Raw genomic sequence first — 16693 nt, 5'->3', positions numbered from 1 at the left:
ACTCGGTTTGAAACAATTGAAAAGGTTTTAAAACTATTTTAAAATGTTTGAATAAACACAAAATTCCTTGTGTTTTACTCGTATTCCCCCTCTTAAAATATTAAAAACGTTGGAAATGTAGGGGTATGAACTCACCTCGTATGTGCGTTTGAGTTTGAATTAACGAGCTGTAGAAACGATCCTTGGTAAGCGTACGTGCGAATACGTTATCCTAAAGATAATTATATTTGACGTCGTATTTAAATTAATAATATAATAATTTAAATAATGAGTTAAATAATAAACTAATTATGCAAGGGATACTTACAAATTAATTAGAATTATTTGGAAATGTTGCAAAGTGTTTTTGGTTGGCAAAAATGGGTTTACGGTTGGATAAATGGGTTCATGATGTGTTCTTGGGGAATTATGAAGACTTGAAGATCATATGAAGATTTGAAGGTGGGTTTGAATGTTCTTGACGGAAATATGAAGATCTGGGTAAAATATTTGAAGATTGGGAGAGTTCACGGATGGTAGTTAAGAGCAATTTGGAAGTGGTTCACGGTTGAAAAGGTGGGAAATGAATTGATTTACGGGCGAATACATATATAGGGAGTGTTTACGATTCATAAATGGGCCATGGCTTTGGGTTCACAGTCCACTAATGGACTTCTAATGGGGTTTTTAGCCCATTAAGAGGTGTTCACGGTCATGTTTGGCCGTGAACCCTTGTTTTCGCTTGAACAAGTCCGTAAACTCCATTTGGAGTGGGTTTCTTGGCCGCGAACTCACTTTTCCTTGAATTCATGGCTGTAAACTCCCTTTGGAGTTAATTCTAGACCGTGAACTCCATTTGGAGTTTTATTGATTTAAGCGTTAAACTATCCACCTATATTAAGTTATAATATCATAATTCACTTAAGGCTTAAGCTATATTTAGTTATTAGCTTATAATTACGCCCTTGAGATATTGGAGGATGTATTTAAATTCATAAGGATTGAAATGTAGTTTAGATTCATATTGAATTGAGAATGACGGGTTGTTACAGTCGGCCCTTTGGATTGTTATCTTGATATGTTATGCTAGTATCCTAGTAGATAGGATGGTATTATGTTATTATGATTCATTAGATCGGTTGTTTGTCTATAGACTGTTATGTGATTATCTGTTATATGTGCACATGTTTGATTGGTGGTTGAGGCTTATCTGCTTTGTGTAAAAGCCAATAGTTCTGGGCATTCCAACCCAATGGTTGTGGGTCGTGAGTATTCCATCCCGAGGATGATTGGACTCGTAGTATGTGGGCCTTCCAACATGTTGGTTGTGGGCCTGGGGTATTCCATCCCGAGGATGACTGGCCCCATAGTATGTTGGCATTCCAACTGGATGGTTGAGGGCCTGGGGTATTCCAACCCGATGGTTGACTGGACCCATAGTATGATGTTTGTGATTATATGTATATTGTTGTGTGTATGGGTATTTTGGGGGAACTCACTAAGCTTTGGGCTTACAGTTTCAGTTTTGGTTTCAGGTACTTCGGATGATCGCGGGAAAGCAAAGGCATGATCGTACAGCTCCTCACATTTTATAACTATGTTTCTAGGATACTCTGATATAGAACCATTTTGAAAACAAGTTTGTAATAATCATTGGTTTTGAAATGTTTTTAAAAGTTTAAATTTGGCATGATTTTTATGGATGTTACAAGGAAACTAGTGAATCACCAATGAAGATAAAAAAATCTAACGTCCTATATATCAAGGCACCCAGTCTAATCTAAATAAGTGAAAGCTCTAACCTTTAAAGAAGGATTAGAGGTTAAGAACAATCATTGACCAAGGTTAAGCTTTAAGAACTTCAAACATGATTTGCAGCTTAAGGATGAGGCAATTGTAGGCTAGTAACAAAGTTACTTAGTTGATTCACAACATAAGTGATGTGAGGTCGAGTGATTATAGGATACATCAAACGACCTATAAGACAACGATTAATGATTAGTTTTTGGGAAATGGATTCGAAGAATAATTTGAAGTTTGATTGTATCAACTATGGAAGCATCAATTCCAACCCATGAATCCATTTGGAATTGAGCATTCGGTGATTTAATAAGATGTATACAAGCTTATTAAGATGTTTAGAAGTCCATTAATACTTTATTAAGTGACTGGAATGTTGATTTATGATGTTAAAATCCATTATGAGGTTATAAACTATTGTTGATGTTATGATCTTTAAGTGAGCTTCCATATAGCTCTTATGTTGTCTAAATGTCTTAATCGTTAAGTAAAAAGTAATATAGAACTTAATTAAGATTGAAATAATGTTTTTAGAACTTATTTATATCATAATTGGTTATTGGTGGAGTTTGGTAAAGTTTGAAAGCAATTTAATAAAAGTATAATGTCTAAAGGAGTAGAAAAAGGTCACGTTTCTAAACTTATTAGGCTAAACTCGAGTGAGTTCACACCCAAGTCATGTAGATCTGGGTGGGTCAAGCCTTTTTAGCAAATCCAAAAATGTTGCAATCTAATTTTTGCTTAATATGACGACCTTTGGTTGCTTCTATAGCATCTACATTAGGGATGAGCATCGGAACCGGACCGATCGGAACCAGCCCGGGAACTAAAATTGGTGGAAAATAGGAACCGAACCGGACCTCCGGTTCTACTGGTTTCGGTTCTTGCCGGGTCTTCAATGTTGGGACCAATCCTTGAGAAATAGCAACATATTTGGAGAAATATTTCGGTTACGGTTTTGGTTTTTTCCGGTTCCTGGTTCCAAAAATCCACAATAATATCATCTGGGTGCCGACCCAATCGGTTCTATCTGGTTCCGGTTTCGGTTGGTTCCCCGGTCCAAATGCTCATCCTTAATCTACATAGATTAAATATGAGCATTTAAGACCTAAAATGAATTAAACAACATTTAAGGATATTTATTTTGTAATCATTAATTATGACCAATACGTAGGAATTAACAACTAAGATATCTTGGAAGAAAGTGGAATAAGATATCTTGGAAGAATGTGGAATAACATACAAGGTTATTGAGATCAGTACTACCTACTACATGGCATATATACAAAATTAGAGATGATTTCATGACATATATTCCATAAGGTTATTGAGATCATTACTATCTACTACATGGCATATATACAAAATTAGAGATGATTTCATGACATAAATTTATTTAAATGTGATTTAGTTGTGTGTTATGTGTTATATTATATATGTACCTTTATGTGCATTCATGAAAATGAGTTATCTAAAAGCTTAATAACTAAGCCAAAGGACACGTGGTCAAATCAAAATAGACGTTGAAGTCTCTCTTAAATATCGGGTTAAGCAAGAATCAAGAGACATCCTCAGATTTTAGGAAAATTGGTTATAAGATCCTTGTATATAAAGTCTAGTTGATCATAACACACTTTCTCTCTGAACACTCATAATCACAATTGCACATATTATACGATTAACTACCACTTGTAACCTATTTTCTACTTAATAGAAGTTCTAAGGCAGTGTGACATTAGTCACCTCCTCATGTTTTATGTTGGAGATTCTAAAGGATTACGGGCTTTCCTCGCATATTATTGTGTTCTTACACTCATTTTTACTTATTATTTGTCATTTGCTCCATTTCTATATTTAAAGGTGTTTATTCAACTATTATACTTTATTTTTTTCAATTACAACATCAAGATACTTTGTGGTACTGGTATCTTAACCCTTTTTGAATATCTTAACACTTATAACTTCATTCAACGAATTTACAACTTTAACATTATTTTTGTCCCAATTTCCAAGTATACACATACTTGTATCTTGGGCTAAACCAACATTTTTAGTTTATATTTCTTTATAACGATTCTTAAAGTTACTGTCTTATTCCCAAGATCTTGGGCACGACCAAGATCTTAAACACATTTCAAGATGTTAAACAATTCACAACTAACATTTCACTAAAAACATCATACCACACTTACTAATTACATTACTGATTTATTAAACCATTTTTTGATAAAAACATGTCCTACAAGGTTGTGGCAAAAGAGATCCAAAAAGAACGAAGAGAACTAAAAACATTGAGAAAGGACCGAGGGGTGAATGAGGATTGGCGATAGAAGCATAATGCATTGCATGTTATGTTTGTGAATTTTTTTATGATTATTATCAATCAAAGAGTTTTAAAAAGAAATGGGTGAAGAGTTATTTTTGGTCCAAAATCCAGTAAAGAGTTCTATGATTTAGGACGTTTTACGATTAAATTAAAGATATGTTTAAGATTTAAGATGTTTTAAAGCTTAAAGGGTCAAAAAATTAAACTGAAAAAAGGGTATTTATACTTTAAACGTTTTAAGAGTACTTTTACCTATGGGTTCTAAAGATTTAAGATGTTTTATGATTAAAAGAAGTTTGAAGATTTAAAAATATTTCTAAGAGATGAGGTGTTATAAAAGTATGATTGTTTTAAAGATTTATGATGTTTGAAAGAGTACAATTATGTTGAAGGCAAGAGAGATTTCAAATACTGATTGTGCTAATCTTTTTGACTTTAATGATGTAAAATCTCGATGTTACTTATTAGATATTTCTAATGCCAAATTCATATTTTGACATGTATTCTGGTTAGTTTTGTGGTTGAAGATTTTATATTAAGTGGTTTGCTTACCCTTTGTAATGATACTACTTATTAGATATTTCTAATGCCAAACTCATATTTTGACATGTATTATGGTTAGTTTTTGTGGTTGAATATTTTATATTAAGTGGTTTGCTTAGCTTTTGTAATGATACGATTATCCTCAAAGTTTTGAATTTATGAATTTTTTTGAAATCAAAGCCTTAGGACCATTTTCCACAAAATGATATTTTCTTAATTATTAAAAGAATTTCAAATGAATATATATTTTGATAAATTAATGAGGGGTGTTTCATAATCTCTCGTAAGATACAGTGGAAATTGATCGAAAGGAAGGTCTGATGAAATATAATATAGTTGATACGACAGGGGTGTTGTTGTGTATAAGAATATGACTAATAAATTCTTTTATATCAGTATGTTATTGGAAAATAAAAAATACAAGTGTATATTAAGTTACTAATGTCTTTTTCTGTTCTCAAATATTTATCGAATAACTCAACATTTTATTTAAAAATGTAGCAAATTAAATGTTACAATTTCCATTATAGGAAACAAACTAAAGGGTATTTTTAGCATCTAAAATCAACAAAACATACAAATTGCAAACAAGCAAGGGGTAGCCACATACTACCAAGGTGGGTCCTAGGACCCACCTAATTTTTTAATTTTATATAGTATTTGTATAGAAAAACACTTAGGAACTATCTTGAAAAAAAATTAAGACCTACCTAATACTATTTGACAAAATAAGAAAACAAATAAATAAATAAAATAATTCAACAGTTATGCTTAAATTTCAAAGCAAATGGTTAATATTTTGAAAACCTATCTTACATCGGAAATAAAGAGTGAGTTGAAGTTGTTTGATGTTATAAAAATAAATTATGAATGGTTATTAGAAAATTTAAAAAATAACACAAATCCTCTCATATTGGTTGTACAAAATGGTTGTTGCAAATGAACTCTTAAAAAAAGACACAGTCGTTCAAATTAGTTTTTTTTTTTGTGAAAATCAGGTTGTAGGGTTAAGTAGACCGGTTTACTAGTTTTTAGCGGCTCTATCGGTCCGGTTGAACTCGAGATTTTACAAACCGGTCATTTTTTATGGGTTCGACCCGACCTGATCTGTAACATATAGCATTGACTCTTTGGTTTTTCCGCCTTCACTTAATTAGGAACCACGTGCTATTTTATTCTAGATTCGCCACTGCAAACAAGAAATAAAATCACAAATTTTGTTGCATCAAAGTTCAAACACTTACCCACAAAGAACACTAGTCGTCCATCCTAACTCTAATTTTTTTAGAAATATATATCAAAGGTCTCCATTGGGGTTGACTTTTCAACAATTAAGGTTGACTTTTTGTAACTCGATTAACCTAGTAAACATATGGTAGAATCCTCCATGGGACAACCTTGTGATATTCTGCCCAGACCTCTTTGTATTTGTGTGCATATCTGGATTCGTCTCTTCTCTCTCGCCAGATCAGCAGAATCAGAAGATAAATAGGATAAAAATATGGAACTGGAGAAATGCAATCACATGGTTCATATTATAATATCATATACAGTAGTTGACTTTTCAAGTCAAACACAACCCTTTCTAAGCATATCATTATAGAAGTTCCTTTACAAAAATAAACATTAAAATTAATATTTTTGTGTTATCCTGCTATAAGCTGAAAGTAATTATCATACATTTTCTTCAAAACTTATGAAATGATAGGAATTTGAAAATCAAGATGTGATGAGTTTGACCTTAAAAGTCAATGTATCATTTTAATTAAGGTAGAAAGAGCGATCGGAGTTTCATTTATTTGTATACCATAACATCCTACTTCAATTTCTTTCTATTATCGTTATTCAATTTTTTTATTACCGCATTACGCTTTGAAAAATGGTATTATACCTTTGGATGTGGTCCAAAAAGTTTTCAGCTTGCACTGAAGGTCCAAAATCAAGGTTTTCATGGTTTTTACTCCATTCCGTCTTAGTCCGTTTGTTTGGAGCCGTTAGTGCCATCACGTGCCCTCCATGTGAGGGCATTTTGGTCATTTTAGGTCCTAGCCTCCGTTGTTGCCACTTCAATTAATAAGATTGCAGACTGTACTTCACTCCTTCGTCTTCTCTCATACCTCATTTATCAAACAAGACGCAAAAACCCTAACCATTGTGTGAGAATCAAATTTCGTTCATGCTTTTGAAAATGTGGGGACTTAGAAATGCTGGAGAGAATGTTAACGTTCAAGAAGTTTATGCTAAGATTCAAACTTTGAAAAAAATTTGAAAAACTTTGTATTCGATGATCAAGTTTCAAAATTTGAAAAACTCTAACAATCCTCTCTTTCTGTTTTGAAGATGGTTACCCCAACATATTCTCTGTTGAACTTCATCACGGAGGGAGTTTCACAAAGTTTCTAAATATCAAGTATATTAATGGGCAAGTAAGGTACTTTGATGTTGTCGACATTGATGAATTTTCTGTTCATGAACTAGACTTGATGATGAGAGAATTAGGGTATGATGGTACTGAAATCATGTATTACCATTTCCATTTGCCTAATGAAGGATTTGACTTTGGACTCCGAGCATTATGTAATGATGATGATGTGTGTAATCTTTCACAGTATGTTACACATAACAAAATGATTAAAGTGTACACGGAGCATGGTCAAACGAACTTGCTTACATATATTATGTCCCTAACTGGTCCAAGAAGGGTTATAATAGAACACATGGACAATCAGGATCCTACTAGACCCTCATCACCTATAGTTGCTCATAAAGTGATAACTCCAATCCAAATTGATGTTGGTGGTGGTGATTTAGGGTTAGCGTTAACCTTATACAAATCAGCAACACCTGAATTTAGTAGGTCTAAAGGTTGGAAACATAGTAAAGGGGCATCATCTTGTAGTAGAAAACTTAACTTGGATTGGGAAGGTGGTACAAAAAAATGGCAAGTGGTGAAGTTGATAAAGTTAAGGGTGTTGAGCCAATGCATCCTGAATTTTTTTGTAGTTGATGCAGAAAAAGAGTTAAATAAAGAGATTGATGTGAATGAAGAACTTGACATTAACAAATCCAATGGTGAGGGTGTAGAAGGATTTACAGATGAGGGATATAGAGTGTTCATGGATAATGATCCTCAACGAGTCAATGAATTTTCAACTAACATCAACATAAATGATGAGTTAATGACAAACTTTCAACCTTTTGAAGGGTTTGAAGACCAAGATAGCATCCCATTTAATGGGTTTGAAGGCCAAGATAATATTCCTTTCAATGATGAGTGGAGACACGAGGAGCCTGATGACATTGAGTTTAAGAATCAAAGCAGTGAAGATGGAGATAGTGACTTTATGATTGATGAGGACAACCTATTTGAAGATGTTGAAGTTGACATGGATGATTTCAATCTAAATATTGATATAGAAACATAGTTCACTAGATGTCAAAGTTTGGGTGGTCAAAGAAATGAATAGAGTGATCAAGAAGAAGATGTGGAGCTAATTGATAATGACGAGTGGGATTCACTTAGTGATGACTCAGGGGAAAACAGGAAAAGAAGAAAAATGATCAAAGAGTTAGGGAAACAAACATTATGTTCTGCTTGTGAGGTGTACAAGGTAGCTTTTCATATTGGGCAGAAATATAAAGCCAAGAAAGAATTGAAAGATAAAGTCGACATTCACGCTTTAGAGACAAGGAGGGATATCTCATTCACAAAAAATGACAAGAGTATATTAACAGTTGTTTGTGATGGAACTGTAGTTGTAAATGCAAGTGGGGTAGGTGGACCTACCTCTGGGAAAAAGGTAAAGGGTAAAGACGTAAACTTTGATAAAGTTACATGCACTTGGAAACTGCATGCATTAGGTCAAGTGAACAGGACTATTGGTTTATTAAAACATATAATCAGAAACACATCTGCCTCCAAACACGAAAAATCAGATCTTGCACAACAACATTTCTTGCCAAACAAATTATGGATCAGATTGAAGCTAATCTTGGCATGCCTGTTAGTGCCCTACAAGAGCAAATCCAAAAGACATATGGGGTTAGTATTTCAGAAGAGAAAGCATTAGCCACCAAAAATGTTGCAGGAGATTACGTAAAGCAATATGCAGCTTTGAGAGAGTATGTATTAGAGCTACAAAAGACAAACGAAGGTACTACTGTAAAGATTGATGTGGTTTCTGAACCTGTGGTTTCATCCCCAACCAGGAAATTTAAAAGGATATGCGTGTGTTTGGGGCCTTTAAAGAAAGGATTTAAGGCAGGGTTGAGAGAATTTTTAGGGTTAGATGGAGCCGTCATGAAGCTAGGGACCTTTCCCGGGTCAAATACTAGGTGCAATTGGTGTTGATTCCAACAATGGAACCTACCCATTGGCATATGTTGTTACTGAAAGTGAAAACACTTCAAGTTGGAAATAGTTTCTTTAGTGTCTTGGAGAAGATCTTGACTTGTATTCAAATTCCAACTTCACCTTTATCAGTGATAGACAAAAGGTATTATAGTTACATATAATATTGCATACTAGGTTTCATTACATACTAATGCTAATTACTTATTTTGTTTTGGTGAAAATATGGTCTTCTACCAGCCATAGAACAATTGTTTCCTAATGCAGAACACAGGTTCTGTATTAGACACATATACCAGAACATGAGGAAGTTATTTAAGACTACAGAGTACAAGGAGTATTTTTGGAGGTGTGCTATAGTCACTGCCATACCAGAGTTTGAAGTTGTAATGGTAGAGCTAAGGAATTATGACATAGAAGCATATCAGTGGATCTTGAAAATCCCTCCACATCATTGGGCTAGAAGTCATTTTTCAGGTATTTTCTCAATTTGTTGTCTTACTTTTCATTATAGTATAGATATACACTAACTGTTATTTTGTTAAAGAACTAATAGGAAGGGTAATTTCAGATATGTTATTGAATAACCTTTGTAAAGTGTTCAATAGCAAACTTGTGAAAGGGAGAGACAAACCCATTATCAGCTGTTTGGAGTTTATCAGAGAATACCTTATGAAGAGAGTATGCAATGTGATGAAGGTGTTAAACAAGTGTCAAGGTCCACTAAGTCCAACCGGTACTAGGATTTTGGAAGCAAACACAACACTTGCTAGTAAGTATCATGCACGATGGAATGGCGGACAAAAGTATTAGGTTAAAGGTCCATGGAATGATCAACATGTGGTGGACATGGAGAAAAGGGAGTGTAGTTGTAGAAAGTAGGAGCTTACTGGAATTCCTTGCAAGCATGCAATTGCAAGCCTAAATGAAATGGTAGACAATGCTGAAAAGGTGGGAGATCTATACACCTATGTGCATAAGGTGTATTGGCTTGATACATGGAAAGAGATGTACTCCTTCAAGGTGGAGCCTATCAAAGGTAGAGCCATGTGACCTAAGAGTGACTGCCCAACAACTCTTGTCCCTCCACCACACAACAAAGCTATAGGCAAGCCAAAAAAGAAAGGAGGATTACAGCAGAGGAAAGGATTGAAATTCGGCAACGAAAGAGGCAAACAAACAGTCAAAGTCAAAATGATAATGAAACTCAAAAGCTAAGCAGGAAGTTTTTGACTGTGACATGTAGTAAGTGTAAGCAAAAAGGTCACAATGCCAGGACCTGCAAGGCCCAAGATTGGAATTGATGTTTAAGTACTTAAGTTGTTTATGCTTGTGAAGACTTGCTAATGCACTTTAGTTGGTACTTTGATGCCCTTTTGGTTCCCTTTTGATAATGTACTTTGATGCCCTTTTATGGAACAATGTAATCCAATGTTTTGGTAATGTACTTTAATGCCCTTTGTTAGTAATAATTGTGTTTTGGCTTTAATCTGTTATGGTATGTAACTCAATATATGTATGTAACCTTTATTGGTGCCCTTTTGGTAAAACCATTACAATTTCAAGTGTAGACAAAAACCATTACAATTGCATATCATGTCAAGATAAAACCTTTACAATTTCATATTCATATAAAGATAAAACCATTACACTTCCATTTGTCATAAAAGCATTACATATCCAATGATCCAAAAGACAACACTTACAACATATATAAACCACCATTAAACCTTCTAGCACCAAAAGACAACATTTTCAGGGGTTATTACCAACAAAAAAATCCCTAACCTCTAGTTCCTAATTCCAAAACAGCACAAACAACAGAAACAAGACCCACGAGGCAAGCAAGTACATCTTCAGCGGACCCACTTCAACTTCATACCTATTCATTGTTCTCAACAGTCCTGGTATGATAGCAGTTGATCTTTGACACATAGGGGGATCGACCCACCCCAAAAATCCATATGTGGATCCCTACAAGAATACATTAAAGTAGAAGAGTTATTGCATAACTATCGAAATATCATAACCTAATATGAGTTTGCTTACCATTTTAGGGAATGTATAGAAACGACGACCAGGGTTTCGTGAGGTTTATGAGGTTCGCACAACAACATTCCCACGGAAGCAGAACACAATTTTTGAAGCTCGTAACAGTAGAAGTAAATGAGAGACGAAGAAGAAGAAGACCTTTATTGCTGCTTCTCTGTAAATCAAAGAAGAAGATAAAGGGGATTGCATATGAGTATGTATATAAAAGAGAAATCTGATATTATTTGAAATAAGGACCTAAAATGACCAAAATGCCCTCACATGAAGGGCACGTGATGGCACTAATGGCTCCAAACAAACAGACTAAGACAGAGTGAACTAAAAACCCATGAAAACCTTGATTTTAGACCTTCGGTGCAAGCTAGAAACTTTTTGGACCCCATCCAAAGGTTTTTGCAAACTATAAGGACCAAATTTGCAATTTTGTCTTTATCACAGCATCTTATTTTCATATTTTTCTTAATTATATCAGTGGATATTGTTTTGTATTTTGGATGACATCGCTATAATTTGATATATTTTTCAAAATACAATGATGTAATAGGAAAAACATAAATAGGATTCTGTAATAAACAAATAAACTAAAGAATTTCAACAAAGGATTTCAACAAGAAAAGACTTCCAGATTTAAACAAGGTAACCAAAAACTTTATACATACATTTAGAAAGAAGAAACTCTTATTGAGCCTTAACAACAGAACGTAACAAATTTGAAAAGGCTTGAATAGGAAGCAACCAAGCTTTAAAAAATAATATTTATAATAATAACTTAGAACAGTAAGGTTCTAACAAAGAAACCCTAATGAATAATGATATCAGTATTTTTTTTTTTAAAGGAGTACACAGTAGTCTTGCATGCCTTGCTTTTATACTCTCATCCAGCTGTATAAACACCTGGCTCCCACGATATGTTGTGTTTCTTAGAATCATGGGTAAACTCCTTTTGGGTGTCTGAGTTTATTTGACCAATATGGATGAATCTTCTGATTTAAATCCAATGATTTTCAGACCTTTCAATAAAGAAATGCTATGTGGAAGATGACTTATACATGTTCCTTCTACATTCAATACTTTTAAGCAATTTAAATCTCCTAGTTTCTCAGGCAACTTCTCAAGTTGATCACAGTTGCAAAGGTCTAACTTGCTGAGATGTTTCAACTTGCAGATGCTACTCGGAACATCTCTTATCTTGCAATAGGCTAGATTTAGTTTCTCCAAAGATTCTAATAGGCCAAGATCCTCAGGTAACTTCTCAAGAACTTTACACCTTGCAAGAAGTAGAGTTTTCAGATGTTTTAACATACAAATGCTATTAGGGAGATGTTTGACACATGTACCACCTAAATTTAGCCATTCTAAGCTTTCTAAATGGATAATATCCTCGGATAATTCCTCTATCACACAATTTACAAGGTTAAGGCGTTTTAGACTTGTTAAACAAAATATGCTCTCTGGCAGAGTCTTGAGACTTTCACACCAACTGAGATCTAAAGAAACAAGTTTTTGAAGATTTCCAATTGACGATGGCAGTTCTTCGATTTTGCTCCCTGAAAATTTAAGCTCCAGCAAACTGTAGTTGGTGGAGTGCTCACTTAGAATATCTGGGAACTCTGTTAGATATAAATAACTTAGATCAAGAACCTGAAGTGACTCAAGGTGTTTGATAAATGAAAGAGACTTGAATCCCCAACATCTATTTAAGTCTAAGTAGACAAGCTTTCTTAGACATCCAAACGGCACATGAAGTTCTACCAAACAACAACAATATTCAAGATTTAACGTCTCGAGATTTGGAAATAAGCCACAATCAAGGGTCATCAAATCTGAATAACTGAGGTCAAGGAATCTGAGGTTGTTAAGAACCTATAAAAAAGATGAATATAGCAAATAATAAGTAACCAATAGATGTATAGTGGTAAAATGGATCATGAAAATGAACCAAACAACCGTTCTACCTTCGCTTCTCCATCTCCCCATAGTTGTTTAATTCTGCTGTAAGACATTTCAAGTGCAACCAGATTATTTGCTTGAAATGATTCAGGTAAACAGCAACGAGGGTAAAATTGCCAATTTAGATATCGTAGTGCATTTGGGAATTCTCGGCCAACTTCATACAAAGTATCATTCTCGCAAACAACACGAAGAAATCTAAGTTTCTTCATGTTTCCAAAACAGATGTTCTCCTTCCCATGCCATGAAAATGTGTTAATTGTTAAAGCTCTTGTTGCTTCAGGAACCTGTAAACCAACCACAAAATTTGGGTCAAAAGTAATGAGAGCGTGTTAGTTTTCTTCACCTTGTAAATGAAATTCATCCTTACCAAGTCATGAGCTAATACATCTTCAATCTCTTTTTGAATCCACAATCGGCTATGTCTAATAGGCTCATCAGGATGCGAACAACGAACAATATTCCTGCCCATTTCTTCTATATGATCATGCATGCTTAACACCTTATCACGAGAAATAGTTATGAGAGATTTTTGCTCAAGAACTCTTAATCCATTCTTAGCATGAAATCCACAACTTTCAAGTGCTCTAATTGCATCATCTATCATCCAACCTTTTAGTAAGCACGCAACATCTATGAATATTTCCTTATAATCATCTTCCAAGCCAGTATAGCTTAATTCCAATTTTTCTAGAGTTTCCTTCAGCGGAATTCTTTTTAATCTTTCTAGTGCATCTTCCCATTCAAGCTCATTTTTACCGCAGAGAAATGAACCCAAAACTCTGATTGTTAAGGGAAGACCCGCAGCATAATGTACAACTTCGAGTGATAGCGCTTTGTACGTTTGAATTGGAATATCTCTACCAAATGCATACCTACTGAAGAGACAAATTGCTTCCTCATCTGATAACAGACTAACATCATGAACTGAATTCACTCGGTGTGCTATAAGCACTTGCTCATCTCTTGTTGTAATAATAACTCTACTTCCTGGTTTAAACCAATTAATCCCACCAGCTAATGCGTCCAATTGGTCTAAATGATCCACATCGTCTAAAACAAGTAAAACCTTTTTGCCACACAACATCTTTTTCATTATGCTTTTCCCTTCATGAACACTCCTTAAGGTGATTGTTTTATCATTTAACAAGTTGCAAAGTATTTGTTCTTGCAACAATCGCAACCCGAACAATGATGTTTTTGAAACTTCCCTAACATTCTCAACAAAACATTTGCCTTCGAATTGAAAGCTTATTTTGTCAAAAATAGCTCTGGCCAAAGTTGTCTTCCCACCGCCTCCAATCCCCTTGATACCTATCATACCAACATCTTCAACACCGGTTTCCAAAGATGACATAATATCCTTTATCCGACTCTCCATGCCTATTAAATTTTCATCCACATTTGAACTAATGAAACGTAGCTCAAGCGAAATCTTCTCAACAATTTTATTGACGACTTTAGCTTCATGTCTGTAGAATAAACAAGATTCAATGCACATAGACTAGAAAGAAACGAAACCAAAATATTGCAGAAAAATGATAATAAAAAATTACCCATCGGCAGTGTTCCTTAGATCCCACCCAACCAGATTTGCTGCTTCTTCCAGAGCTTCTCTCCACTTCCAGATCTTTTCCTTGTTTTTATGTCTGGCAAAAGCTTCTGCAACTGAGCCTAGTTGTTTACGGATTTCAGAGGGGTCCACATCATAGAATACAGGGTAAGCAATCTGCAAGGTCGCCTTCTGGCACTCCATAATCTTCACAAGCTCATCCAAGCACCAAGAGGAAGATGCATAGTTCTTAGAGAATACAATGATGTAGAATTTTGACTCTTCAATAGATTTTAAGAGCTCATCATTGATCCTTTTTCCTTCCTCGAGTCGCTCATCATCCTTGTAAGTATGAACTCCTTGTCGTTGAAGAGCAAAATAAAGATGATCAACAAATTTCTTACGTGTGTCTTCGCCTCTAAAGCTCAGGAACACATCATACTTATAGCTCTTCTGAATGGATAATGTTGAACAAGTCGCCATTCAGGGTATCCTATAAAATCAAATCTTTGTTAAAAAAAAAGTCTAAGAGATTGAAAAAGAGCAACAATTAATAATTAGCAACTAACAACTGACAATTAGTAAATCCCAATTAACAATTAACAAACCCTTACAAAATATTACTACTAAAAATTAATAGTTCGGAGCATTAATCATGAAATATTTATCAATAAAAACAGTACTAATTATGAGTAAATTTAGACTGGAAGAAATTGTATTCTTATACCTAAAGAAAGACAAATAGCACTATAGCAGCATAGGAAGACAAGCGGAGAGCAACTGAGAAGGAGAGAGGGGCAGTGGCAAAAGCGGGCGATGGGCTGAGAAAGAGAAACCGATAACAGCTGAGGAAGAGATACTTTAAGCAGAGGCCGCAGTGGACGGTGGCGGCAGCTAGGACAGAGAGACAGGATCGGATGCGAGATAAAGAGGAGTGTTTTGAGGTAAGGAGAAAGTAAAAGAGTTTTTGTTTCCCAACGGTCGTTATCCTTTTCTGATTTTCTCCACAGGTCCTTGCTAATAATATAGTTATTAACAAAAGGAACTTGATAGATAAAGATATTTTTTAAAATGTATATATTTAGTCTTTTTTTTTTTTTTTTTTTTTTTTTTTTTTTTTTTTTTTTTTTGTAAAATAAATCTTTATATTTTATTAATATGTACATATTAGGTCATTTTCACCGGATTCTACAGGTTTTGCTGACGTGGAAGGGTTTATTTTACAAAAAAAAAAAGAATAAGGACTAAATGTGTACATTTCAAAAAGTATCTTACCCTATCAAGTTATTTTCTCTTTCTTTTATTTTGTTGAAATGAAATACCCAGGTGGCATCCATATATATCCACAACGAGATTTTTCCAACTTTTATTCATCATGAAAAAGAGGGAGAACTCCGATCTCCGGCGACTACTTTGTGTGTTCCTACACATCACTGGTAGCAAGGAGGAATGATGGCAAAAACAACAAGGTCGAAGAGGGAGGCAGGAGGAAGTAGAGACGGTAGTTGGCGGCGAGGAGCTGCTCTGGTAGCCCCCTAGTCGATTATTTCTTCTTTTTCTGGAAACATATCTCAAAGATGGAAGCAAAGAGAGACAGATCGGAGAAACATAATAGGTAAATGGTGTTTAGCTGTTGTTGTTCGACCAGAAGGAAGAGAGACGAGAAAGAGAAGGGTCACCGCCCTTTTCTTGTTGCTGGAGGATTATCCACCTCAGGTGACTAAGCTAATTAATTGCTATTTAGTGTCACTTGTGCTTCCACATTAGCAAAACCTACAGAATCCGGTGAAAATGACCTAATGTGTACATATTAATAAAGTATAAAGATTTATTTTACAAAAATAAATAAATAAATAAATAAATAAATAAGGACTAAATGTGTACATTTCAACAAGTATCTAACCCTATTAAGTCATTTTCCCTTAACAAAATGATTGAAGGCCCTGCGATTGCCGTAAAATGATTAGACAGATCTATAAAAATGGTGAAAATGGTTTTTCATTTTTTGTGTTAAAAGGTATAAATATTTGAAATGTTATATATTTTTGATCTTTTTAAATATTTTTTATTGTGGTTTTGGTTCTTTTTAAGCTAACTTTTAAGTGTTAAATTTTTTAAATGATTATTTTACCTTCAAAAC

At 34.4% G+C, this 16693-nt stretch overlaps 1 protein-coding gene across 2 annotated transcripts; it reads right to left on the bottom strand.

Annotated features, from left to right (window-relative positions):
* Positions 1-11792: 11792 nt before the first annotated feature.
* On the bottom strand, positions 11793-15531 carry LOC111893798 (TMV resistance protein N). Of its 2 annotated transcripts, XM_052768298.1 has the most exons (6): positions 15281-15531; positions 14558-15046; positions 13372-14473; positions 13007-13288; positions 12693-12914; positions 12301-12598 (listed from the first exon to the last, which is right to left on the bottom strand). In XM_052768298.1, the coding sequence occupies exons 2-6, from the start codon at positions 15034-15036 to the stop codon at positions 12539-12541; spliced, it is 2145 nt and encodes a 714-aa protein (XP_052624258.1). In that variant the 5' UTR covers positions 15037-15046; positions 15281-15531; the 3' UTR covers positions 12301-12538. The 2 variants fall into 2 exon arrangements, with proteins under 2 accessions (XP_023745650.1, XP_052624258.1); XM_023889882.3 differs by having other exon boundaries at positions 11793-12914.
* Positions 15532-16693: the final 1162 nt, after the last annotated feature.

This window comes from Lactuca sativa, chromosome 2 (genome assembly GCF_002870075.4).
Source record: "Lactuca sativa cultivar Salinas chromosome 2, Lsat_Salinas_v11, whole genome shotgun sequence".
In the NCBI taxonomy this organism is placed as follows: domain Eukaryota; kingdom Viridiplantae; phylum Streptophyta; class Magnoliopsida; order Asterales; family Asteraceae; genus Lactuca; species Lactuca sativa.
This window is presented reverse-complemented; position numbering and strand designations above follow the sequence as displayed.